The sequence below is a fragment of the Malaclemys terrapin genome, chromosome 3 (assembly GCF_027887155.1).
Source record: "Malaclemys terrapin pileata isolate rMalTer1 chromosome 3, rMalTer1.hap1, whole genome shotgun sequence".
Classification (NCBI taxonomy): domain Eukaryota; kingdom Metazoa; phylum Chordata; order Testudines; family Emydidae; genus Malaclemys; species Malaclemys terrapin.
In genome coordinates this window covers 196,325,858-196,351,340 of record NC_071507.1, presented here as the reverse complement: position 1 = coordinate 196,351,340, position 25,483 = coordinate 196,325,858, and the positions used below count along the sequence as shown (strand labels likewise).

Sequence of the window (25,483 nt, the reverse complement as noted above, 5' to 3'; positions counted from 1 at the left end):
CCAAAAAAAAAAAAAAGGTGAACATCATTCTGGGCTGTTTTAGCAGGAGTGTTGTAAGCAAGAAACAAGAAGTAATTTTTCCACTCTACTCAGCGCTAGTAAGGCCTCAACTGGAGTATTGTGTCTAGTTCTGGGCATCACAATTCAGGAAAGATGTGGACAAATTGGAGAAAGTTCAGAAGAGAGCAACAAAAAATGACTAAAGGTCTAGAAAACATGATGTATGAGGAAAAATTGAAAAAACTGGGTTTGTTTAATCTGGAGAAGAGAAGACTGAGGAGGATCATGGTAACAGTATTAAAGTACATAAAAGATTGTTATAAAGAGGAGGATGATAAATTTTTCTCCTTACCACTGAGGACAGGACAAGAAAGAATGGACCTAAATTGCAGTAAGGGGGATTTAGGTTAGACACTAGGAAAAACTCCCTAACTGTAAGGATAGGGTGACCAGGTGTCCAGTTTTCGACCAGAACACCTGGTCGAAAAGGGATCCTGGTGGCTCTGGTCAGCACCACTGATTGGGCTATTGACTGTCCGGGTGGCGGTGCTGCGCAGGGGGGCTGGCAGGTTTCCTGCTAGCCTTCATGCTGTGTGGCTCCCGGGAAGCAGGCAGCATGTCCCCCGCTCTGGCTCCTATGCGTAGGGGCAGCCAGGGGGCTCCGCATGCTGCCCCTGCCCCAAGCCCCACTTCTGAAGCTCCCATTGGCCAGGAGCCTGCGGACGGGGTAGCATGCAGAGCCGCCTGACCATGCTTCAGCATAGGAGCTGGAGGGAGACATGCCACAGCTTCCGGGAGCTACTTGAGGTAAGAGCTGTCCAGAGCCTGCATCCCTGATTCCCTCCCAGGCCCCAAGCCCCAGGCCCAGCCCCAGCCCTAGCCCTGATCCACCTCCCACCCTCCAAACCCTTCAATCCCAGCCCAGAGCACCCTCCTGCACCCCAGACCCCCAACCCCAGCCAGAGCCCTCACCCTCTCCTGCACCCCAACCCCTGAGTCAGCCTGGTGAAAATGAGCGGGTGAGTGAGGGTGGGGAGAATGAGCGACAGAGGGAGGGGAGGATGGAGTGAGCTGGGGGCAGGGCCTTGGAGAAGGGGCAGGGCAAGGGTGGGGCCTCAGAGGAGGGGTGGGGCAGGGGAGGGCCAAGGGTGTTCGGTTTTATGCGAGTAGAAAGTTGCCAACCCTGTGTAAGGATCGTTAACAATGGAACAAATTATGTAGGGAGGCTGTAGAATCTCCATCATTGGAGGTTTTTAAGAACAGGTTAGACAAACACCTATCAGGGATGGTCTAGATAATACTTAGTCCTATCTTGAGTGCAGAGGACTAGATTAGATGACTTATTGAGGTCCCTTCCAATCCAACATTTCTGTGATTTCTGGGAATGTGTGGAAAGCACCCAGCACATTGTTAGTGCTACTGTAAATAAATAGTACTATCTAATGTTGACAAATTGTAAAGTCAATTTCTTGACCACACTTTAGTTCATTATGAAATATACTCAAGAGACTAAATAGCCAATGTCAGTCATGTTTATTGCTAAAAGCCAATAATAATGTAGTACAGGGAAAAGGTTCTATACGATACCAATCTCCGGGAAGCCGTCTTGTGCAGCTCTGTTACATTCACATTACGCAGAAGGTGTGCTCCCAGAGTTACACCTCTAAAGCCATCTTTTTATACCCTACCAGTTTACAAGTAAAAGGTACAGCGTACATCACCTGAAACTAGAATTTTACCAATCAGTTTTTTACCTTGTTTTTCTGGTACTATGTACCCCTTATCTCTTTGTTCTGAACATATGCATTTCAGGTACCAAAGGGCGTGAAGGCATCTCCTAGGTTTGTACTAGGACGAAACAATGATATGTCTTGTCTTCTTCCTTTGGGACATTCCAGTACTGGCCTGGGAGAATAACTCCCTACCTGTTGCTATGATAAAATAATCATGTGTCCTGATCCTGACAACTTTCCTATGTACTTAAGCTAAAGCTTACTTCAGGTACTGCAAGGTGTTATGGGATACTTAGGATAAGAGAATAGGATTATGGTAAAGGTAGAGGCCAGTTTAGGTTATATAACTGCTATACTATTTGTACTTAATTCTATTTGTGCTTAATGCATACTAATATATGTATGGTGCAGGTAATCCATATTAATATGATCTATATGCTAGCTAGGATATATTGGTCAACATTACCCACTTCTAATGTTCCCACCAGCAAGGTGTGTAGGAGTCTAAAAAGGTTTGGTTCTGATAAGGATCCAAGCTGTGGAGACCAGATAGCAGACTTGATGGACCATTAGTCCCTTCTAGTGTAGCAAATTCTTAGCTACCTAAATGTTTGTTTTCCAACACCCCTGCCAGTCTAAAAGTGGTGCATGAACAGTCAGAATAAAACATTGTTCAGCAAAAAACAAAACTGAAGGCAAGTCAACTGGAAAAAAAAAACCCTACTTCGACCCTACAAACTACATTTGAATTACTCAAGCTTCTAGCAAAATCTTTAGTGAATAAGATATACCTGGCAGTGTGGCCTGGAAATTTTGGGCCTTGTTGAGCCACTGAAATAAACAAAACCCCATCCCTGTCCCCTGGCGAATGCCCTGCCTCTAATTCCATACTACTGATATCTGGGAACTGTTGTCAGGATCATGCCAGACCATGTGATTTATCAAGATAGTGTATGGAGAGAGAGATTCTGAGGTAGACAGGACTGAAGCCACATAGGGTTTCATTGATCAAAATCAGTGTTTTGAATTTCACTCAGAAACAAATGGATGCAATCTCTAGAGAGCAGGTGTAATGTGCTCCAGAGGAGAATCATCAGTAAGGAAGCAGGCAGGTGCATTTCATACTCACTGGTGTTGCTGAATCTGCCAGGGTACATGGCCCTCATCACTCTGGTAACTGGGCCCCGCACAATCATAAAGGGTTTTATCTTCACAACACCCTGTGAGGTAGGAAAGTATCATCCCCATTTCACACATGGGGAACTGAGACGGGTAGACTGATTTGCCCAAAGCCACTCAGGGAGTCTGTGAATGAACCCAGCTTTCTTGCGTCCTTGTCATGCTCTGTCTACTACATCAATCTTTTCACCCTATAGAGAAACCACATCTATCTCAGGGAGGGATAGCTCAGTGGTTTGAGCATTGGCCTGCTAAACCCAGGGTTGTGAGCCCAATCCTTAAGGGGGCTACTTAGGGATCTGGGGCAAAATCTGTACTTGGTCCTGCTAGTGAAGGCCGGGGGCTGGACTTGATGACCTTTTCAAGGTCCCTTCCAGTTCTAGGAGATGGGATCTCTCCATTAATTATTATCATCCTGTGTTGCACTAATCCAGTATGATGGTAACAAGCACATGGATCACTGTGGTGTATACATTGCCAATATTGACTAATCCTTGCAGTACCTCTTGAGGTAGGTTTATTGCTCTAGACATGCTATCTAGCATTTCCTCTAAGGTCTATCCAGGCCTAACCTTTGTGGTGAGCCTAGATCTACTTTTGAAGTAGACGGTGAGTTGAGTCTAGATATTTTAGTGGAGAAAACACGCACCAAGAAACTTGGATTCCCTCCTCTCCCTGTTGTTATATAGAAGGGGGAGGGCTGCATACTGGGGTGGGGAGGGGGAGGAGAGAGAGACATACAGCCCAACTAGCCTAGCAGAAAAGACATTGCCAGAGTGAATGAACTTCACTTAAGGTATGCCAGGTAAAACTTGGGTCCATTTTCCCCGGACAAGTATTTCCATGTTGGTGACAACAGGAGGTTAGGACAAGGACCTGCATGACCACATTTATCATTTGTTTTAAAGTTATTTCCAGTTATATATTTTTTTAAATAATGAAAGGTCAGTTTTTAAGACCCTTATTTTCTTTTTCAGAGGCACCTTCCCCTCCAATTCTGCGGCCGATGGTCTAAGAACTCCAGCTGGCTTGATGGGCACCTGCCACAAGATGGCGCTAATGTCACGGTAGAAAGAGGCCAAACGCTGCTGCTGGATACCACCACTGGCATCCTCAACTTGCTGCATGTCAAAGGTCTGAGGAGGTTTTTGTCTGTTTGTTTCTTCCAGGCAGTAGAGTTTCACTCTCTCCTTCCCCGCCCCCAAATCAAATAAACTGTGCGAAGGCACCTGGTCAGACAGGAGCATAAGAGACAGAGCATCAGTGTTTGGTAAACATAGTGAGGAGGGGGGGGAGGGATCTGTTTAATTATTATGTATGCGGAAGGCATCGCTTATGCCGTTTGAGGCATAATGACAATATGAATAGGAATGCTTTTATTCCTGACTGCTGAAAGCGCAGCTATTCTGCACAGCCATCAGGGATAATAGTGGTACTGGTAACAATAATCAGCTATGTCTTGTGTGGTATCTTTGATGCAAGTGTGTTGGAAAAGCCTTTACAGAACTAATGATGTTGTTACAGAATTATAGGCTACAGTTACAGAATGTAATAAATAATCCACGATCCTAGCACTCTGTTGGTGCTGTGTAAATAATATAGCACAATTAAGAGAGAAAGCATCAGGTTTGAAGTACTTACATACCCCGTGTCAAATTCAGATTTGGTGTAAATAGATGAAGCTCTGTTGGAGTCAATACACAATTAAGGACAAAAATAACCTGCCATTCACCAAAAGAAACATTTCCATCCTCGAAATGAAGGCTCCAATCCTGCATACCCTTCTTCACATGCTTAACTTTAAGCACATGCACTAGTCTTTTCGGGATTGGGGCCTAAAAAGTTAGCAAAGGACTTTGTATTGTTTTTAAATGCTTACACTTAATGGTTTGTAAGAGAGATTTCTTAACAAATGTCATAGGTACTAAGGCCCAAATCCTCAAAGGTATTTAGGCTCCTAACTCCCATTGAAATCGATAGGAGTTGTGCATCTAAATATCTTTGAGGATCTGTGGCTAAACCTTCATTGAGGACTATGGACACAAGGAATGTGATATTTTAATGTATTTTAACTCAGTTTTGACCATAAAGAAATCTGAAAATGGAAACCACTTTCCTTCCCACTTCTATCCCTGGATCAGAGATCTCCCAAAATAGCGGGGTGGAATTTTATCAGGTTTCCTTCCACCTGAACAAATCAAATAAATACTTTAATCAAGCTGGGGTTGAGATCAAGCCTGAAAACGTTTTAGCCAAATCCTCCCCTCCTCCCCACCCACCTCCCGCTGAAAGTTCTAAGCCTCTGATCTTGGTAATGAATGAGTCTTTTTCAGCCCGAATGAGATTATCCTGCTGGAATGCATATCTGCATCACGTGTCTGAGGTGGGTCTGAACTAGAATACAGGATCCAAAATCCTAGCAAGCTTGGATTCAAATCTGGGTCTGAACTTTGTGGCTCAGCCCAAATCTATGAAATAGATCCAGAGCAAGAAAGGGAATCAGAAAGGAAGTTCAGACACAACTCTGAACCGTGGGCTTGATCCATAAGCCCAGTGACGTCTATGGGAGTCTTTCCATTGTTCTCAGTGAAGTTTGGCTACCGCGTCTTTATGGCTTGGACTCCTCTCATATTCAAAGCATTTTTTCCCCACTCCCTCATGCTCCTTTTCATTCTCAAACAAGCCCATTCAGCTGACACACACTCTATGGTAGGGACAGTACAGGTATTAAACCAACATTCCAATAGTTTAGACTCTGAGAAGGGCGTTTATGATACCAAGCACACTTGGTTCGTTTGTATTAATTTAGATGGAATAAATGGGCTGAAAGAGTCACGGGTGTTAACAGAACCCTGAAACTATCCAACATTAAATAGTTTTAAACAGGGTTCAGGGTTTTATAACCAGATACCTCAGTCTGCTTAGTACCATGGCAAACATACCATTAAAAATATTTTAAGTTATTTATTAATGATACAGAAAAGCGGGGGAAACAATTAAAGCATTTGAAATATAAAGGGTTACGCAAGGCTTTCATTTTAATCAGGTCCATTGTTCCCTTTCGCTTTAGCTGTAAAGAGATTTTATAAGGGAAAACCCCCTGTATGACAGTCTTTTAGACCAGAGGTTTTCACAACACATATTATGTGGCCGCTCTGACAATTTTCCCTACAATACTTAATTAACTTCTGTACTTGTTGAAAAGCAGAAAACCCCTTTCTGTAAGTGGCAGCGAGGAAGGATTCCCCTGTGCTCAGACTCACCCCGCATCACCAACAGAGCTCTTGATACTAATAAGAAGGGGTGATCCTGGCAGGTTGCATGCACCACATGGGAACTTAGGTAGGAGCCTCCTAGTAGGGCATGGCCTCTACACACTGGGGCTGGGCAGTAGGAAGTAGAGATCCCCATTTAGCTCCCCCGGACTTTGCTCCTATTATGCTCAGAGCTTGTCATGGAGTGGGAGCCCTTCACCATGCCGGGGAGCTGCCAAGCCCTGCAGCAGCCTGGAGTCGTTGACTTGCTGCAGTAGCTAGAGCAACTGTAAACAGCGGAGTGCAGCCCCAGGTGCAGGAAGCGCCGACCCGTCTCTGTCCCTGCCTCCCAAGGCCCTTCAGTGAAAGACACCCCGGAAAGGTGGGTCGGGAACTCACCAGCCGTCTGCAGTGTCCCAGACTCCCGGTGTAGGGGAGCTGCCCAGGGAAATGTCCTGGTGACCAAACGTGTCTGCAGAGGCGTTGCCCACAGCTGCCAAGAAGGCTGCGTGGTGCAGGGTGCCGATCCCTGCTCGCATTTCACTGCCCTTGGTACCAGCTGTTCAGGAGCAACAGACGGGTGCTGCAGGGAGGGACTGCTGCTTTGCCCTCCCACCCATGCTTTGGTGGCTGTGGTGGCTGCAAAAAAAATCCACCGGTGGCTGCATGCAAGAAACACAGATGGTGATAACTGTACTTTTGGGGAATAAAGAGAAGAAGTTAGTTGAGATGGGCTGGAGCTGTTGTTATTGCTGTTGAGGTTTGATCCTGTTTTTTAGAAGACAAAAGAAGACACACACACAAGAGGGACATGGGAAAAACAGCAACGAGAAAATGCAGCTTCTGTCTCAGGTGTTGACTCTCACTTGCAGACTCAGTGCTGGAGAAACACAAGCCCAGCACACAGTTTTGGAGTGGCTGATAAGACTTAGCAAAGTCATGCCATCATTGGGCCATTTAGGGCATTGCTTTTAACTACCTCTCTTGGGTGACAGGCTTACAGCAGTGTTGCAAAATATAGTCGTGGCTGGCTAAGCCAGAGCGTTATTAAACAGAAAGCAAAAGGAGAGGGATAGGAAAGAGAATAAATAAGGTGGGGAAGGAATAGAACACACATGGGGGAAGGGGTTACATGGTCTTACAACCCAGGTGGCATTTGGGATTTAGCTGGTGGAGGTGGCAGTGTCATCTGAGTCCCTCTCTCTGGCCCGGTTTGCTCATGATGAAGACGTCACAATGATGTCCCACAGGATCCCAGGGTCTCAGGAGACTGCAGGGGTGGCAGCCGTGATGGTGAAGCTCGCTCCTTCCCCTTCTTTCAGTCAGTCCGTGGCCACGATAGCCATCTTCTTCCCCAAAAAGTCTTTTCCTGAGGACTGCAAAGGAAGTGTTGGGTGGAATAGTCCATCCCCTTGTTATTTTGTCCATCAATTAGGTCTAATTTTCAACAAACCAATTTTGTTTAACTGATGTCCAGTCTGACACTTTTCTTGTTTACCAGGCCTGAGATTAACACAGTCCTGGTGTTATATCAAGAGGCCTTTTCATTTGTATTAATTTAGCTTTTCTCTTTCCCTTTTGCACCTCTTCCCATCAGCCTGGCCCTACAGGCATAGCTGGATAACCTTCTCTTGGCTTTGGACAGGAGTCCTTTGCAGTGATCCAGCTACACCTCCTTCTGGCCTTCAATACCATCAGTCATAGGATCCCGATGAGGCACATACAGGGTCACATCAGCCAACAGACACTGCAGTCATTGCTGATATGGGTTGAGTTTGAACGGGTACCATAGAAGTAGCACGTTTTTTATCTTTGTCCAGTCTTCTGTGTCATCCAGTCACCTGTTGCAGATACCCATTATTTCCCGTGTTTATAGACTGGCTGTGATACTTGGTTATCTGAGCCATTTTTTGTTCTGCTCAGTCCATTTGGGCTGTGCATGATGATACTATTTGCAGGCAGTTTCTAGTTCATATTTTCTTTTTTTAATCAGACAGAGACATTACAATTAAAATACCGTAAAAGTGATTCTAGCAGTATTGCAATAAGCATGTTTTTTAATTAAAGAAAGAACGTGGGATGTACAAATAGTACCAGCTAATGGGAAGTTGCATCCAATGTATATTTTAATTGAGTTTTAAAGAGACTGGGGGGGAAGGCAGTCCTGTCTCTCTTTATTGCTCTGTGATGGGATCTCTAGGTTGTTACAACAATGTGCATCAAGTCTGGATTAATTATAGTCAACATATCATAACATTGCACCTGTCTTGGAAGAAAGGAGGGACATATTTTGTCTTTTTCTTTTTTTTTAAACAAGAACTCAGTGTTTTTCAATGGAATTTAACTTGTAGGACAAGAAATTCCCTGCAGGGGAATTTTGAGGCCTTTACAACTGTAGCAATTGGACAGCTTTTCTATTTCTTTCCCTTAATTGTAAATCCTGATTTGTGGCTCAGTGTAGGGCACAGGCATCTATTTCCACCCCTGTTTTGACTGGGATTGCAGCATATATATTAGACTCCTAGGGCTCTCGTTTGCCAACTAAATCGATTTTCCGCATGTTTGATAGCTGCCGAGACTCCTCCAAGGCTTCCTAGGCTGAACTCTATCAGATCAGTGGAAGCTAATCCCAGTTCTGCTAACAAAAGGAACTGTGTATGACTCCTGCAGAGATCAGACTGGAAGCTTGGGCAGCATGGTCCCTCCTTCCTCCACTCACTGGCATGGAATAGTCCTGTCTCTGCAAGGAAATGCTGCTGCTAATTATCTGAGAGAAAGCTCTCTTGAATTCTCCTAGAACTATCGTAGGTACTTTTATTGCCCCCATTCCCATAGTATTTTACAATCCTTAATGCATTTGTCCTCACAAAACCTCTGTGAGGTTGGACAGTGCTACTAACCTCATTTCACAGGTGGGGAACTGAGGCCCAGAGAGATTCACACTTCCTCAAGGCCACAGAAGAAGTCTGTGGTGGAACAAGCAATTGAACCCAGGTCTGTTGAATCCCAAACTAGCGCTAAGACTGCTGGACCATTCTTCCTCTCAAGCAGTAAACCTTGCTAATCTGTAGGCAAAAGATGATGCATTAAGGTATGGCCTACCTAGGTCCTGAGATCGGAGACCCATCATGCTATGCACTATGCAAAATGCTTTGTAAGAGACAGTCCCTGCCCTTGCCAGCTTACAATCTAAATAGATGAGCATGGCAGAAAGGGATACAACCTACAAACAGAATATTAGTAATTGAGGCACAGAAAACGTCAGTGACTTGGCCCACGATGACACAAGCAGTCTGTGGCTGAGCCAGGAATTGAACGGTGCTCTCCTCAGAGTCAGTCCAGGGCACTTGCTACAAGACCATCCTCCCTTGCTAAAACTGTTTTGCTTGAGCTGGTCTCCATCAGGTTGAAATGTCCAAGCAGCTGTCTGTTTCTAGATTAGAGCTGGATTAAGGCTTTGATTCAGCAAAGCACTTGTATCCAGGCTTAACTTTTAAGTGTGAATAGTCCCATTGACTTCAGGGGGACTAATCATGTGCACAAGTGCTTTTCTGGATTGCGACCTTTGTAAAATCAAGATTGGATTTCTTTTAAAGATATGCTGTAGTTCAAAAGGAACTATTTGGGGGGGGGGGGGGGAGTTCTATGGCCAGAGTTGTGCAGGAAGAGAGATCACAATGGTCCCTTCTGGCCTTGGAGTCTATGATTTTATGAAACGAGTGCAGGTTCAATTCTGCAGATCAAACACTCCTTTTACATCAGTTCCCTTCTTGTGATTTTTTTTTTAACCTTGGAGCCTTTGTGAGGCTTTCCCCAAAGCATTATCCTGCCACAGGAGCCAAACGTGGCTTTCCTCTGGAGTTCAGGTATTGGGATTTGGCAGCCCCTCAGATTATTACAGCGCAAAGAATACTTACTCCACCTTCACCTATTTTGTCTCCTGGTCTAACTGGCCTTCCCTGAACATCTGCATTGTGTATCCTTGGGTAATACAGATTGTGACATATACAACTGGGTGACTTTCATCCAGGTTTCCAAGGCATCTACTGTAACATACCGTGTTCTAGCGCAACCAGTAATGTCCACACACTCCATTGTAACCTCTCTTCCTCCCTATTTGGCTGTCCCTTTCTTTGGCTCATACTGTAAGTGTGATCATGTGTCTGTGATGCCACCTCAGTGCTGGCAGAGTAGAGGGACTTCCTCTAGATGAGATGGTGCTTGCAGCATTATGCAGGCTGCTGATCTTAATCACCATTGCTTGGCACCTGCACTGCAAGGAAAGAGGCCACCCAGCTTGCAAGGAGCACATGCCATCTGAACAGATGGGGATGAATGCAGCTGGCCAGAAAACATGGGCATCGGTCCTGGGAGTTGATTTCTAACTGAGAACATTCAAGCAGCTGCCTCTCTCTGGCTCAAGGCTGGATTAAGGCCCCAATCCAGCATAGCTCTTGAGTACACACTTCAATGTTAAAACGTGTGTAGTACCATTGACCTAAGTGGTACTGCCTATGCGCTTAAAATTAAGCGTGTAGTCAAGTGCTTTGCTGGATTGGGACCTAAAGGTGCATGGGGGAATGCACTCTGTGACATGTACAGCGAGTTTTGGACTCTTTGGGTTCAGGCAACTTTGGGGGCAGAGTCAATGTTGTGAGCTCTTCACTCCTTTGTGTCTTGCTCTGTAGGAGCTCAGGCTGCGGTGAACTTGTGTAGTTCATCCGTGTTTCATGTGAGCATATCCAAAGGGTGCACGCAACAGGGTCCATAACATTAGTATCTTGTCCTTAATTAAGGCCAATAAACAATGTCTATGAAATGAGCGCAGGAGGAGCTACATAGCAGGATCTTTCTTTTCATTCTAGTTTGCTCCCAGCAGGCACCCCCTTGGAGGCTGAGAACAAGCATATCAAATGGACTGCCAGCATGCTGCAGTGCTGTTATGCATGATCAGTTGTTTGAGGAAAGATGTCCCAGCTCTAACAGTTTCCTCCTGCTGTTTGCCATTCGGGGATGCATGCCAGGAACATAATTTGTGAGGTTCAGCACATCTCCAGGGGGTTCTAGTGGGATCATCATAAAACACAAAAGTGAAGAGAGCTGGAAATAACAAGTCAATGGGTCCGGGAATATTGGTCCTACAGGGCCAAAGCTTATGATACAAAACTCTTTCCTCGTATATCGATGGTAGGATACAACCCTTGTGCAGAAGAGAGCGGACGTGTCCATTGAGGAGGTGACATTTCAAATAGTAGCAGATGCTTTTCCATTAGACAAAGGGCATTCTACTGGATTTTTCATCCATACAATAGTTAAGAGGATGCAGTTGATATAATTGTGTGTATGTCTGTGTATATGTGTATCTGAGTGTGTGTGTGTATGTGTGTGTGTGTGTGTGTGTATATATATATATATATATATATATATATGTATGTATATGTATGTATACATACACGTACATATATACACCTTTCCTGTGTGACACTTAAAATTATGATTAAAAAACAATTCTTTACATCTTTTGTTTACATTTAGCACTTCACTCAGCTTGTGCAGGGAAGCTGGATTGGATCAGGTGAGAGTCACCTTCATCCTTTCCCCTGCACAATCTAATTATAACCTACATCCAAATTGACAAGCACTTATGTCCAAACTTATTTTTACTATGGGACTTATTTTAATGAGACATTTCATTTAAAAAATACAATATTTCTCTTAAAGGTATAATTGAGGCTGATTGCTTATAACATCAAAGCAAAACAGGGTCCTCGACAAGTGCTTTCTTCTGTGTTTGGGAAATCCCTAAAACATCTGGAACGCTACCACAAGCTAAACATTAATGAGAAAGATGGGGTTGAACTCAACATCCTATGTATGGACAATGAGAATATCCATAATCATAAGGATTAAAAACAGACAAACATTTTGGAAGGGATATATAGTCTCCTGCTTCAAGGCGTAACTCAACCTCTGACTAACAGGGATCAGAAGAAGCTTTCCTTGTGGGTAGGTTATCTTATCACTTCCAACTTTGGAGGTTCTTGCATCTTCCTCAGAAGCATCTATTGAAGACAGGGTACTGGATTAGGTGGACCTTGAGACTGATCCAGTTTGGCATGCTTTTGTTCCAGCCCAAGACACTCTATGAAATGAAGAGCTATCATATTGCATTTCCACCTCCTCTCCATTTGCTCTTGTTTTCCTTTGTTTCACATAAGACTTCAGAGCTGAAATATCCATCTATCCCTCACCAGTCCCTTCATCATTCTTCTGGTGCAGTCGGTGGTCCAAGTGGAAGAGCACCTTAGTGGACCCTATTTTATTTTCTGTTTTGTTTTCTTTAATGTTCTATCAGTTTTTCTAGTTGTTGATTGGTTTTCTTTTCCCTCTGGGAAAGGGGGAGGTGCCTCAGATTTAGTTTAGTTTTCGTTTAAAAAAAAAAAAATAGGATGGAAAAAAAATTCTTTCCAGGCCTGGAGGTGAAGGCCAATTGCTGGGTTAATAGAGATGAGTGGTGGTTTTGATGTTCTCACCAAACATCAAATAGCCTCAGAATGTTTCTTCCCCCCCCCCACACACACATTTGAAAGAGACGTGTTTGGTCTCCATATCATGGCACAGAAGAGATTATGGGTTTAATTGTATTTATTTGAATTGGTGGGGAGGCTACCATAACAATAGTTGATTGATTTTTATAAAATTACCCCAAGGTCCGTTGTGTAGCCATAATAAACAACGTAAGGGCAGAGCCAATGGCTCAGAGGAGCAACGTTCTCTCTTTCTGCTTGCAGAAAAGGGGCAAATGTTAAAAGAAGGAAAGGAACTTTCTTTTTTAACCCGATCTTGTAAAGCAGCAGCTGTATATTTATTTTGAGCTAATAAAGTGCAAGAGTGTAGATTCAGAGAGCTGCTGGTTAGGATGAACACACACACACACACACACACACACACATATAAAAGTTTGGGAGATAAGTGCTTGTAAGTTTGGATATAGGTTATAATTAGATGGCTCAAATGACTGAGCCTGAATATTTGCCAGTCTTTGCGTTTAACTGTCATTAAGCTGTTGTTTCTTAACTCCCAGGGATTCATCGTCTCTGCTCTTGGACTGATTTTCAGAAGTACTCAGCTTCTGTTGACTTCAGTGATAGGTGTGGGGGCTCTGCAGTTTTGAAAATATCAGGTGTTAGGGTTAGTTCTGCACTGTAGGCAAGAGCTGTGAGAGCAGACTGCAGGGGAGAAGAGGGGGAAGAGAAGTCCCAGGACTGTATTTTGTTTTGAATTTTATATAAACGGAATAGACGGTGAGAGAAGGGAGTGTTATTAGACAAAAGGATTGTGCTGAGTTTATTAAGGTGTTCTGAAGAGGGGAAACTGAGGCAGGGAGCCACAGAGTGTCTCCAAGTCACGAGGGTGATGCTTGAGATGTGGCCGACCTTATAACAGCACGTGCGCACACACACATGCGCGTGCACGCGCACACACACACATATTTTTAAAAGAAACCAACTGAGATTTGTTAGAAAGTTCGCTGGGGATTGTTCATAGAATATACACATTCAAAAGTTGTGACATGTCTATCAACGCCCTTTGGAACACGTCGCCTTTTAGCTGCTTCAGGTCACCCATTCATTGTCTGTCTTTGTCTTCTTAGGTTTTTGAGGCAATGACTATGTCTTCTTGTATATTCGTACGGCACCTAGCCCAATGTTGCCTTTGTCTACCTTAACTTCCAAACATTGGAATTGTACTTGCTCCCATCAGATTATGGGAAAGCTGCTTTGGTGAAAAGGCCAGATTGCAAACCCCCTTTCTCACACTAGTGAGCTTGTACTCATGTGAGTAGTCCCATTGACTTTAAGTCTATAGATGAGAGAACAAAGGGCTAGCCTCACCAGTCTGTCGAGCCCACTGCAGAAGCACGCTGGTAAAAAGTAAAAAGCATCTGGGAAAAAACTTAACGTGAATAAAATTCATAGTTATACAAAACCATGTAATATATATGTTATTATATATAATATATGATATTCATAGAATCATAGAACTGGAATGACCTCGATAGGTCAGCTAGTCCAGTCCCCTGCACCCTGCTAACGGTAACACTATAAACCTTAGAGACTTTTCTTATCTGGCTCCATACATATTTGAAAGACTGGGTCTGTAGTAGCCAGGCATAGCATGAATACCTAGAGGCTAGTTGGTTAAGTATATTTCTCAAGACTTGTGATACTCTTATATAATATACAATGGAGTCATGCAAAGGTTACAGCATCTAACTATAGAACAGTTTTAGGGTTGTACAACTCAGCATGAAAATAAAGCATTCTAAATAGCATGTACTGTACTTATTCACTATTATCTACTGTCTTATTCTGGTTACATAAACATCTCCTTTTTAATCACACTTATAGCTACAACAACTCCCAGGCTTTGATTAATACATTTTGCTTGTGAGAGCTGAATGCATCTGTTTTCTGGTCGTTAACACTAAAGCAATCTATATGCCTGGCTAATAGTTCCGTTTGTGAGAGCTGGTTTCCCAGTCTGCTTGCAAAAGTCAGCTTCACAAACCTTGACACAAGTTTTTTTTCCTTATCTGGTAACTGCCCCTGCAGCATTAACCAAAGTATGTAACTAAATATGCAAGTAGTATTTTTCCGTTTTGGCTTGGGCCTGGCTGCAAAGCACCATGGCGCTTTGGCTTAGTTTGGTCAACAGTAGGTAGCCCTTGTTAAAATATTGTCTGTAGATCACTGAGCTCCCTTCTCTGAACAGAAGCTTCTAGAGGTCAAAGGCCAGTCTAATATTCCAGTAATGAATTGAATTGGTTTATCTTTTCTCTTTAATTTTAAGTAGACTACAACGTTTAACCCTCCCACCGCCCAAAAAAGAGTCAGGCTGTTCAGTTCATACTTATGTCTGCTGGCAGGGTGGTTTTTGTTGTTGTGTTTAAACACACATACACTCTCTCTCTTTCTCTCTTCCCTGAAAGGGCAGGATGTGCTATTTTAAACTGCAATAACATGGAGCCTTGACCTTTATAACTCTTAGCATGAAAATTGTTTGGAGCAGCTTGTGAAGAAGAAAAGCCAGCTGGTCCCAGGCACAGTGGTAGCTGTTAAAACCCCCATGTCTACAGATACAGTACAGTGGTATGAGATACCTCAGTTATTTGCTATTGCAAACATAGGGAAATACTGGGATGTATCAGCAGGAGTTGTAAGCAAGACACAAGAAATAATTCTTCCATTCTACTTTGGGCTGATAAGGCCTCATCTGGAGTATTGTGTCCAGTTCTGGATGCCACATTTCAGTTAAGATGTGGACAAATTAGAGAAAGTCAATAGGAGAGTTACAAAAATGATAAAAGGTCTAGAAATCATGACCACTGAGGAAAGATTGAAAACATGGGGTTAGTTTAGTTTGGAGAAGAGAAGACTGAGTGGGGACATGCTAACCACTGAGGATAGGACAAGAAGCAAAGGACTTAAATTGCAGCAAGGGAGGTTTAGGTTGGACATTAGGAAAAACTTCCTAACTGTCAGGCTAGTTAAACACTGGAAAATGTTGCCTAGGAAGGTTGTAGATTTTCCTCATTGGCCCCATTAAGAGCAGGTTAGACAAACACCCGTCAGGGATGGTCTAGTTGTTACTTAGTCCTGCCTTGTGTGCAGGGGACTGGATTAGATAACCTAGTCAAGTCCCTTCCAATCCTACACTTCTATGAGTCTATGGCCCACTGGTCTAATCCAGTCTGGAAATTCCTATGTTGCAAAGGCCGTCTTTTAATTATGATAATTATTTGTATTGCCATTGTACTAAAGAGGCCCAGTCCTGGACTAGGACCCCACTGTATTAGGCACTGCACAAATACAGGACAAAAAAAAACCATTCTGTGCCCCTAAATAGAAGATAAGAGACAACAGTTGGATACAGACAGGTGGGGGAGCCCAAGAAAACAATAAGACAATAGTGACCAGTTTAGTAGGCTGTGGTCTCTGCACACAAGCAGCCTGACCATTGTCAAGTGTTTTGTAGGCACCATGGCAAAGGGCAGTTTTAAGGAAGGATTTGAAGGTGGATAATGAGGTAGCTTTGTGGATGTTTACTGGGATCTTCTCCAAGGTGAGAATGGCAGCATGAGAGAAAGCACCAAGATGCTTGTTAGAAAATGTAACAGGTGGGCAAGGGAGGCTGGCATCATGGGCATAGGTGAGCGTCCACAGTTCAATAGCTAAGGAGAGGTGATAGGTTGGGGGGGATTGACTCAAAGGGCCTTGAAAGTGAAGACAAACAGCTTATGTTTGATGCAATAGTTTACATTTTAATCTAAAGAGACAATACATACAGAGGAATCGTTTATCCCTGTTTTACAGTTGTGGAGCAAAGGCATTGAAAAGTTAAGGGTGTTTTTGTCAAAGGGGCCCCAACCCCCATTCAAATTCTGTGAGAGCTGGGAGCACAACTTCTTTTGGCTCGCTTGAAAACCCCAGCCTTGCCCAGCATCACACAGGGAGTCTGTGGGATAGCTGGGAATTGAATTGAGACCACCTGACTCTTAATCCAGTGGCTGATCCACAAAACCATTTATTCCTTCATCTCTTGTATCTGTTATGTGCAGCACCTTTGAATATGAACTAGCAAGTTTGTATGTGAGTGACCAGTTGTGTTTTGCTCTTCTGTTGTTTTTAGGTGGCAAGCTCTTGTTGGCTGGCCCTGGACCCATAGAAATCCATGCTCATTATATTCTGGTATCCGATGGCGGCAAATTCCAGGTGGGATTCCCAGATAAACCTCTCCGTGACAAAGCACACATCCATCTCTACGGAAGCTTTCATTCTGCAACCTTCTTTCCATATGGGGCCAAATTCCTGGCTGTGAGGAACGGGACGGTTTCCATGCATGGTGAGTTGGAGAGGGTATAGTGTGTCTCTCTCTCTACCCTTAAGAAAACGTGTCGATTGTATTTCTAGTTAAGACAATGACTGAGACCACACCAGTCATTTGGGATGGAATTTTCAGGCGGGGTTCTGCACCTACCGGCAGGGTCGGATGTTCCAAAAAAAGGAGCTCCCACTTGGGTGGGAGTTTGGCCCTAGATCTCTACTCTCAGCTCCAAGTGGCCCTATTTCCGAAGAGCATAACATGTTAGGTGCTGACCCCTTTTGCAAATCTGGCCATAAGCGGGAGCTGCGGTGGGGTGCGAGCACTCATGAAAATCTGGCCCCTAATTGGATGCCTAAATGACAGGGGAGCACTTCTGCAGATCTGTCTCCAGTCGTGAGTTTGAGTACTTGGAAACTGAACCTTTGAGTGCTGGGATGTCATTCTTGCTGTGCACTGCATGGTCTGCTCTGTGGGTATGATAGTACAGGGTGTCCTAAATAAATGCATAAGGGGATTAAAAAGGGGATAGAGAATAAGACTGAGAATATATTATTGCTCTTATATAAATCGATGGTATGCCCACATCTCGAATACTACGTACAGATGTGGTCTCCTCCTCTCAAAAAAGATATACTGGCACTAGAAAAGGTTCAGAAAAGGGCAACTAAAATGATTAGGGGGTTGGAATAAGTCCCATATGAGGAGAGATTAAAGAGGCTAGGACTCTTCAGCTTGGAAAAGAGGAGACTAAGGGGGGATATGATAGAGGTATATAAAATCATGAGTGATGTGGAGAAAGTGGATCAGGCAAAGTTATTTACTTATTCCCATAATACAAGAACTAGGGGTCACCAAATGAAATTAATAGGCAGCAGGTTTAAAACAAATAAAAGGAAGTTCTTCACGCAGCGCACAGTCAACTTGTGGAACTCCTTACCTGAGGAGGTTGTGAAGGCTAGGACTATAACAGCGTTTAAAAGAGAACTGGATGAATTCATGGAGGTTAAGTCCATTAATGGCTATTAGCCAGGATGGGTAAGGAATGGTGTCCCTAGCCTCTGTTTGTCAGAGGGTGGAAATGGATGGCAGGAGAGAGATCACTTGATCATTACCTGTTAGGTTCACTCCCTCTGGGGCACCTGGCATTGGCCACTGTCAGTAAACAGGATACTGGGCTAGATGGACCTCTGGTCTGACCCGGTCTGGCCGTTCTTATGTTCTTATTATACCTCTCCTACCTTGTAGATCATTAGGACAGGGTGTCTACCTAGCACTCAGGAGGGTGCTCATGTGAAGGACTGGGCTCTCGCTCCATGCAGCTTCAAAGGAGTATAGACTGCCAGCTAAGAATCCTGGCCAGGCCCATGCCGAGCATGCCATGGCCCTCAGTACATACCAGCTGGGACAGACAGGCTACTTCTTTTCAAAGGGGCACTAAAGTGCACCACAAGCACGCTCTCCTCCTCGCCGCACGTCTGAACAGAGCCATTGTGCCTTGTGCCAGCAAAGAGCCTCCAGCGTCAGCAGCACAAATGGCTCAGCTCTGCTCCACACGTCAAAGTCTTAACTAACAGACAATTTTCAAATACAATATTTGCCTTAGCAAAGGCAGGGGGGAACCCAGCACATATTACAGTGCTTCATTCCTCCGCCAGTTACAGCATGTCTAGGGTTACCATACGTCCAGATTTTCCCAGACATGTCCGGCTTTTTGGTCCTCAAATCCCCGTCCAGGGGGAATTGCCAAAAAGTCGGACATGTCCGGGAAAATAGGGAGGGAGGGGTCGTGGGTCCGGGCTGGAGCCGCTGGGTGCTCAGCTGCCAGCCGGCGCCGCTCGCTCTGCCGGGGCCGGGCCGGAGCCGCTCGGCCGGACCTGGGGCCCGAGCCGAGCCGGCTGAAGCCGCTGGGACAGGGGCTGCTCGGTGCCACTTGCCCAGGGCCCGAGCCGAGCTGGAGATGCTGGGGCCAGAGCCTCTTCGCTGGAGGGAGATGCTCAGCTGGGGTGGCCGGACTGGGTCTCACCTCCTCACGCCCCCCCTGCCCCAGCCCACCTGCTGCCTGCCTGCTTCAGGCTTCCCGTGAATCAAATGTTCCCAGGAAGCAGGGGAGGGGGAGAAGCAGGGGGGCAAAGTGTTCAGGGGAGGGAGGGGAGACTTTGGGGAAGGGGCGGAGCTGGGCCCCGTGGAGTGTCCTTTTCTTGGACACTTAAAATATGGTAGAATCATAGAATGTCAGAATTGGAAGGGACCTCTGGAGGTCATCTAGTCCACCCCCCTGCTCAAAGCAGGACCAATCCCCAGACAGATTTTTGCCCCAGATCCCTAAATGGCCCCCTCAAGGATTGAACTCACAACCTGGGGTTTAATAGGCCAATGCTCAAATCACTGAGCTATCCCTCCCCCCGCATGTCAACATTAGCATTGGGTAGGAGCTTGTATCCTCCAGCAGGGCTTGAATTTACAATCCCCTGGCCCATGGGCAGAACTGTTATCATCTGTGCTTTACTGACATGCACAGATTTCAGTCAAAGACAATGAAAGCCACCAAGGGGTACAATTTCATAGAATCATAGGGTTGGAAGGGACCTCAGGAGGTCATCTAGTCCAACCAGGGCCAATCCCCAAATAAATCATCCCAGCCAGGGCTTTGTCAAGCCTGACCTTAAAAACCTCTAAGGAAGGAGATTCCACCACCTCCCTAGGTAACCCATTCCAGTGCTTCACCACCCTCCTAGTGAAAAAGTTTTTCCTAATATCCAACCTAGACCTCCCCCGCTGCAACTTGAGACCATTGCTCCTTGTTCTGTCAGCCATGAGCGACTAGTAGGAGGGACACAAAGGGGGCACCAGCTAAAGGGGGACATGTGAGCTCTCCACATGACCCCCTCCACGTGATTTGTCCCTGCCCCCTATGTGATCCCCTCATGATCCCCACCCCCCCATATGACACCCCCCCCACGTGACTCCTCCCTGGCCTGCACCCAGCCTGGGGGCCTGCGCTCTCCCTGTCCCCTCCCCATCCCACGTTACCTGGCGGGGTGTGTGCTCTGCTCCAGTCCCCCAAGCATGTGGAGCCACTAATGCATTCTCCCAGGCAGCCTCCAGCCACACTGTCGGCCTGGGCTGGGAGCAAGCTCTGCTGCTGTGCTGTAAACCTGTCAGTTTGCATGAGCTAGGGTTAGGTGTTGCAGGGTTAGGTGGGGTCAGTGTTTGAATGGGAGGCCACACATGAATGGTGACGTGCAACAGGAAGTAGTGCTGTTAATTCAGGAAGTTACACAGTTCCTGTAGAATTTGCACTGGGGTGAACAGGGGGTGCTCTGCTACCCCTGGAGGTGCTAACTTTCGGGTGAGATCCAAAGCTGGGTGAAGTGGTCTTGACCACTTTGTTGCGTTATCATGAGACTGAATTATTTAATGCTTGTAAAGTGCTTTAAGATTGGCATTTGACAGGCTTTATAAAAGGGCAAAGTATTTCTACACCATTTCATACAGAGGGGCTTTGTCACATAACATCCTATCATACTCACATAGTACCCTAGGGTGACACACACACAATCTCCTTATTCATGGATTCACAGAGTTTGCGGCCAGAAGGGATCATTAGATCATCTAGTCTGACCTCTTGTATAACACAGGCCAGAGAATTTCACCCAGTTACCCCTGTATGGAGTCCAAAAACTTGTGTTAGATTAAAGCATACTGTAATTAGAAGACCGCAAGAGATGGAGAATCCACCAGTTCCAGCCGTTAATCACCCTCACTCTTAAAACGGTGTGCCTAATTTCTAATCTGAGTTCAACTTCTAGCCATTAGTTCTAGTTCTGCCTTTTCAGCTAAGTTAAAGGACCCTTCTATTTTCAGTTTTGATTTGGATTCAGTCAGCCTAATGCAGTCATTGGTTAGATGGCATCTTCTTGTAAGCCGTAGGCCGCCTCCTCTCACTGGATCAGGCTCAGAATTATTTCCCTTCCTTGAGACATACCTGTCCAGTAAAGCTCTTCAAGGAACCAAGATTCCTTCCCTCAAGCTTGTGCTGTCACCTTGAGCCTTGTCAGGAGCTGAAGGTTAGTGTCAGGGCAGCACTTCCTTCTATGGCTGTAAAGGACTGGGTGGATTGAGAGTGTAATAAATGCACACCAATGAATGCTTTCAATCAATTTCAAGGACGAGCCATTCAAATGGTGACATAGTCTCGACATTAAGGTATGTGTGTCTAGAGCAGGTTTCACAGTAATGGTGAGTTCAGTGTCTTTATTTTTTAAACCATGCATCCATTTTGTGTTGTAGTCCATTATTTTTATTCTTGGTTGATTTTCAACAGTGTGCTTGGCATTACATAGAACATAAAGGAGAAAAGGTACCTGCCCCAATGAGCTTTACAATCAAGAAGCAAAGGTAACCCGCTGTCCCACAGTCTGCCATAGCTACCAACTGAAGGAGTTGCTTCTCTAGGTTCTTGCTTTTGGCACTGGAGGTCATGGGTTCAGACCCTGTGATGATCCGAGGATGCCACGCTAAACAACACTTCAGAAACCCAAAATGTCAAAAAATCATGTCAAACCAATCTGATAGCTTTCTTTGATAGGATAACGAGCCTTGTGGATAAGGGTGAAGCTGTGGATGTGGTATACCTAGACCTTAGTAAGGCATTTGATACAGTCTCGCATGATATTCTTATCGATAAACTAGGCAAATACAATTTAGATGGGGCTACTATAAGGTGGGTGCATAACTGGCTGGATAACCGTACTCAGAGAGTTGTTATTAATGGTTCCCAATCCTGCTGGAAAGGCGTAACGAGTGGGGTACCGCAGGGGTCTGTTTTGGGACCGGCTCTGTTCAATATCTTCATCAACGACTTAGATATTGGCATAGAAAGTACGCTTATTAAGTTTGCGGATGATACCAAACTGGGAGGAATTGCAACTGCTTTGGAGGACAGGGTCATAATTCAAAATGATCTGGACAAATTGGAGAAATGGTCTGAGGTAAACAGGATGAAGTTTAACAAAGACAAATGCAAAGTGCTCCACTTAGGAAGGAAAAATCAGTTTCACACATACAGAATGGGAAGAGACTGTCTAGGAAGGAGTACGGCAGAAAGGGATCTAGGGGTTATAGTGGACCACAAGCTAAATATGAGTCAACAGTGTGATGCTGTTGCAAAAAAAGCAAACATGATTCTGGGATGTATTAACAGGTGTGTTGTGAGCAAGACACGAGAAGTCATTCTTCCGCTCTACTCTGCTCTGGTTAGGCCTCAGCTGGAGTATTGTGTCCAGTTCTGGGCACCGCATTTTAAAAAAGATGTGGAGAAATTAGAAAGGGTCCAGAGAAGAGCAACAAGAATGATTAAAGGTCTTGAGAACATGACCTATGAAGGAAGGCTGAAAGAATTGGGTTTGTTTAGTTTGGAAAAGAGAAGACTGAGAGGGGACATGATAGCAGTTTTCAGGTATTTAAAAGGGTGTCATAAGGAGGAGGGAGAAAACTTGTTCACCTTAGCCTCTAAGGATAGAACCAGAAGCAATGGGTTTAAACTGCAGCAAGGGAGGTCTAGGTTGGACATTAGGAAAAAGTTCCTAACTGTCAGGGTGGTTAAACACTGGAATAAATTGCCTAGGGAGGTTGTGGAATCTCCATCTCTGGAGATATTTAAGAGTAGGTTAGATAAATGTCTATCAGGGATGGTCTAGACGGTATTTGGTCCTGCCATGTGGGCAGGGGACTGGACTCGATGACCTCTCGAGGTCCCTTCCAGTCCTTGAATCTATGAATCTATGTTAGGAGGCTAGATTCAACACAACGTGGTGCAGGGTTTTTTTTCCCTCTCCCTTAGTCATGAGTAAACAAGAGCATTTCTTTGGCAGGCAGATTAGCATGTGTGTTTTGAGGAAGGAATTGAAACAGGTGAGTGTTCCACATCACAGAAAGGGAGAAGTTACTGACTAGAATGAATGGTGCAAGGACAGCTGAGAGTAGAGACCTAGGGCCAAACTCATGCTGGGTGAAACTTGGTTGATGTAAGTGGAGCTACAGCGGGGATACATTCATTTGGACCACAGGTTGGAGCAAAGTAGTGCAGGGCTTTGATGAAGAGCGATACAGAAGGGAGCCGTTCCTGAGTTAGTGTCATGCTGGGAGACGTGTTTTTTGAAGAATTGTTGCCTCTCCTCTCACTCGTACACGGAGCATTTTCCCCCTGTTGTTTTCTCCTAGGTCATTTCCCATTTCAGATAGTTTGGTGGAAGAAATAATGTCTATTGCATCTTCTACTGATCCATCAATTTTGGGTGTTTCTGTGGCCTCTTTTATTGTAGTATCCAAGCACTTCACAAGCTTTGATGTGTTTATCCTCACAGCACCTCTGTGAGTTAGGGAAGTGCTATTATCCCCATTTCACAGATGAAGAACTGAGATAGAGAGAGATTCAGTGACTAGACAAAGGTCACACAGGGAGTCTGTGGTAGTATAAGGAATAGAACCTGGGTCTCTTGAGTCCCACACTTGCACCCCATCCTCTGGACCATCCTTCCTCTCTTTATGTATAGTCCAGTGAAGCACAGTTAATACTAATTCACTGCCAAAGTTCCCAGTGGGGCTGCTTTTCAGAAAAAAACAAGAAGGCAAGGTCCCTGCTCCAAAGAGTCTACAATCTCAGTACCAAATCCTGATTGCCTCACACATTCCTGGAGCCCCGTTGAGTACTGTCTAACTTATGAGGAAAGCCTGTTTGTCTTAAGTGAGAAGCCCCACTGAATGGAGGTGAATGGGAGATAGCAAAAGCCCATGTGCATGGCATTGTTGAGGTTCTGTAGCTCTATAGTGAAGGCATAGGCAAGAGGGGAGGTGTGGGGGCCAAAAGACATTAGCTATGTGGTGGAATGCGAAGACAAAGGTGGCTTGGCACATTAGCAGAAACGCTCTGTGTTTCAGTTTCTGACGATTCAAGACATCCAGACTTTCTGTGCTGTCACTTCTAAACTCTGTGTAACATACAGTCCCCGTGCATGGCTGCAATTAAACTTCACTGAAACCATGTAATCCGCAATTTCGCATTGAAGCAGTGGAAGCCTGCTAGAAAATAAAACTGGAAGGAAAGTGTTTGTGCTGTCTTCATACCACTTACATCAAACAGAAACACGTTATTCTGGTTCCAATTTAACATCAGCCTAGCCCATGGTCTAGAACAAATTGGGGAGCATGTCAGCTCTCCTTCTCCTCTTTTTATATATGTTATCGCAATCAAAATCATTCAACAAGCAGGCTTTGAAATTTTCAGCCGTCTCAGCGAAGACAGGATCGAGTGCCATGTAATTTCTTTTCTTTTTAAGATTGGAAAGTTTGGGGAATGTTTTGCTGCTATGGTTGAGTTCAACTTGTTTAGTAAGCGCTGTCAGCAGCTTGCTTTGATATGTTAATATGACTAATGGTCTCCCAGAATTCCACGTGAGTGGCAGTCCTGTGCTCTAGTGGTCACAACAGATTGGGAAATTTCACTGTTGCCTTTGGCTTTAGCCAACTCCCCTGCCAATCAGAGCATGCCACCCATAAACCACCTGCCAATCACATGTCAGTTTTAAAGGGGGTCTCAGTCAGCTGGGGTGGCTTGAATTTTTGACAATGTAATTATAGCCCTTGCATCCACATTGAAATCTTGAGCAGGATTGAGGGAGTTTTATTGATTGTTCAGAAGGGAAATTTATCAATGTCTCCGGCTCCGTTCATACTTTAATTCCCCAGAAAACTCTTCTGACAAGTTCCCTAAGAGAAATCTAGCTCGTTGGCCTTGGCCGTACTTGCGTCTTTGTCTTTCCCAGCAAAATTGATTTGGACCCACACTGTGGATTCTGAGTGAACCTTCAGCGTTTCAGACTACGAGGCAAGGTAAAAAGGGCCATGTTCACAAGCAGCACAAGGCGGGTGGGCACACTGCCTATGGACCCAACCTACCATTTCTCTGCTAAAAGATATTTGCCACCTGCTTTCACAGGCAGACTGTGAACAAACGAGTGGCCCCAATGAGGTAGTGAATAACTGTTCCCCAGTGCATGTAAGGAGTTCACAACCAGGCCCTTAGAAAACAGACCAGTGTTTAATGATTTAATAGTGTCCTTCTCATGTCCTGTGTGGATTTTACATAGCTTTTAAAGATATCATTAATAGTTCAGAAGACATTGTTCATTAGCTCTGTACATGGGATCTGTCTGTTGTGTGTGTGTATGTGCATGTGTGTGAGAGAGAGAGGGAGGCCTAATTCTCTGTTTACCTGCATCATGTGCAAAGTGGGTGCAAAATGCTACTATTCTGGTGTAGTAAAGTTTTACTCCCACTGTGCACTGGTGTGAATGACACTGCAAGGTATAGGACAAAGGAGAATCAGGCCCAGAGACTTTAAATTCAGTATGATACTCATTTATTGTTATG

The 25,483-nt window shown here is 44.8% G+C and overlaps 1 protein-coding gene across 7 annotated transcripts in view; it reads left to right on the top strand.

The window, feature by feature from the left end:
• The window catches only part of PKHD1 (PKHD1 ciliary IPT domain containing fibrocystin/polyductin), a 390,722-nt gene that overhangs the window by 140,387 nt on the left and 224,852 nt on the right, over positions 1-25,483 (top strand). For all 7 annotated transcript variants that reach the window (XM_054023612.1, XM_054023614.1, XM_054023615.1 and 4 more), the window contains 2 exons: positions 3,890-4,046; positions 16,859-17,071. In XM_054023612.1, coding sequence (XP_053879587.1) covers positions 3,890-4,046; positions 16,859-17,071 — 370 coding nt within the window. The remainder of the gene's footprint in view (positions 1-3,889; positions 4,047-16,858; positions 17,072-25,483) is intronic.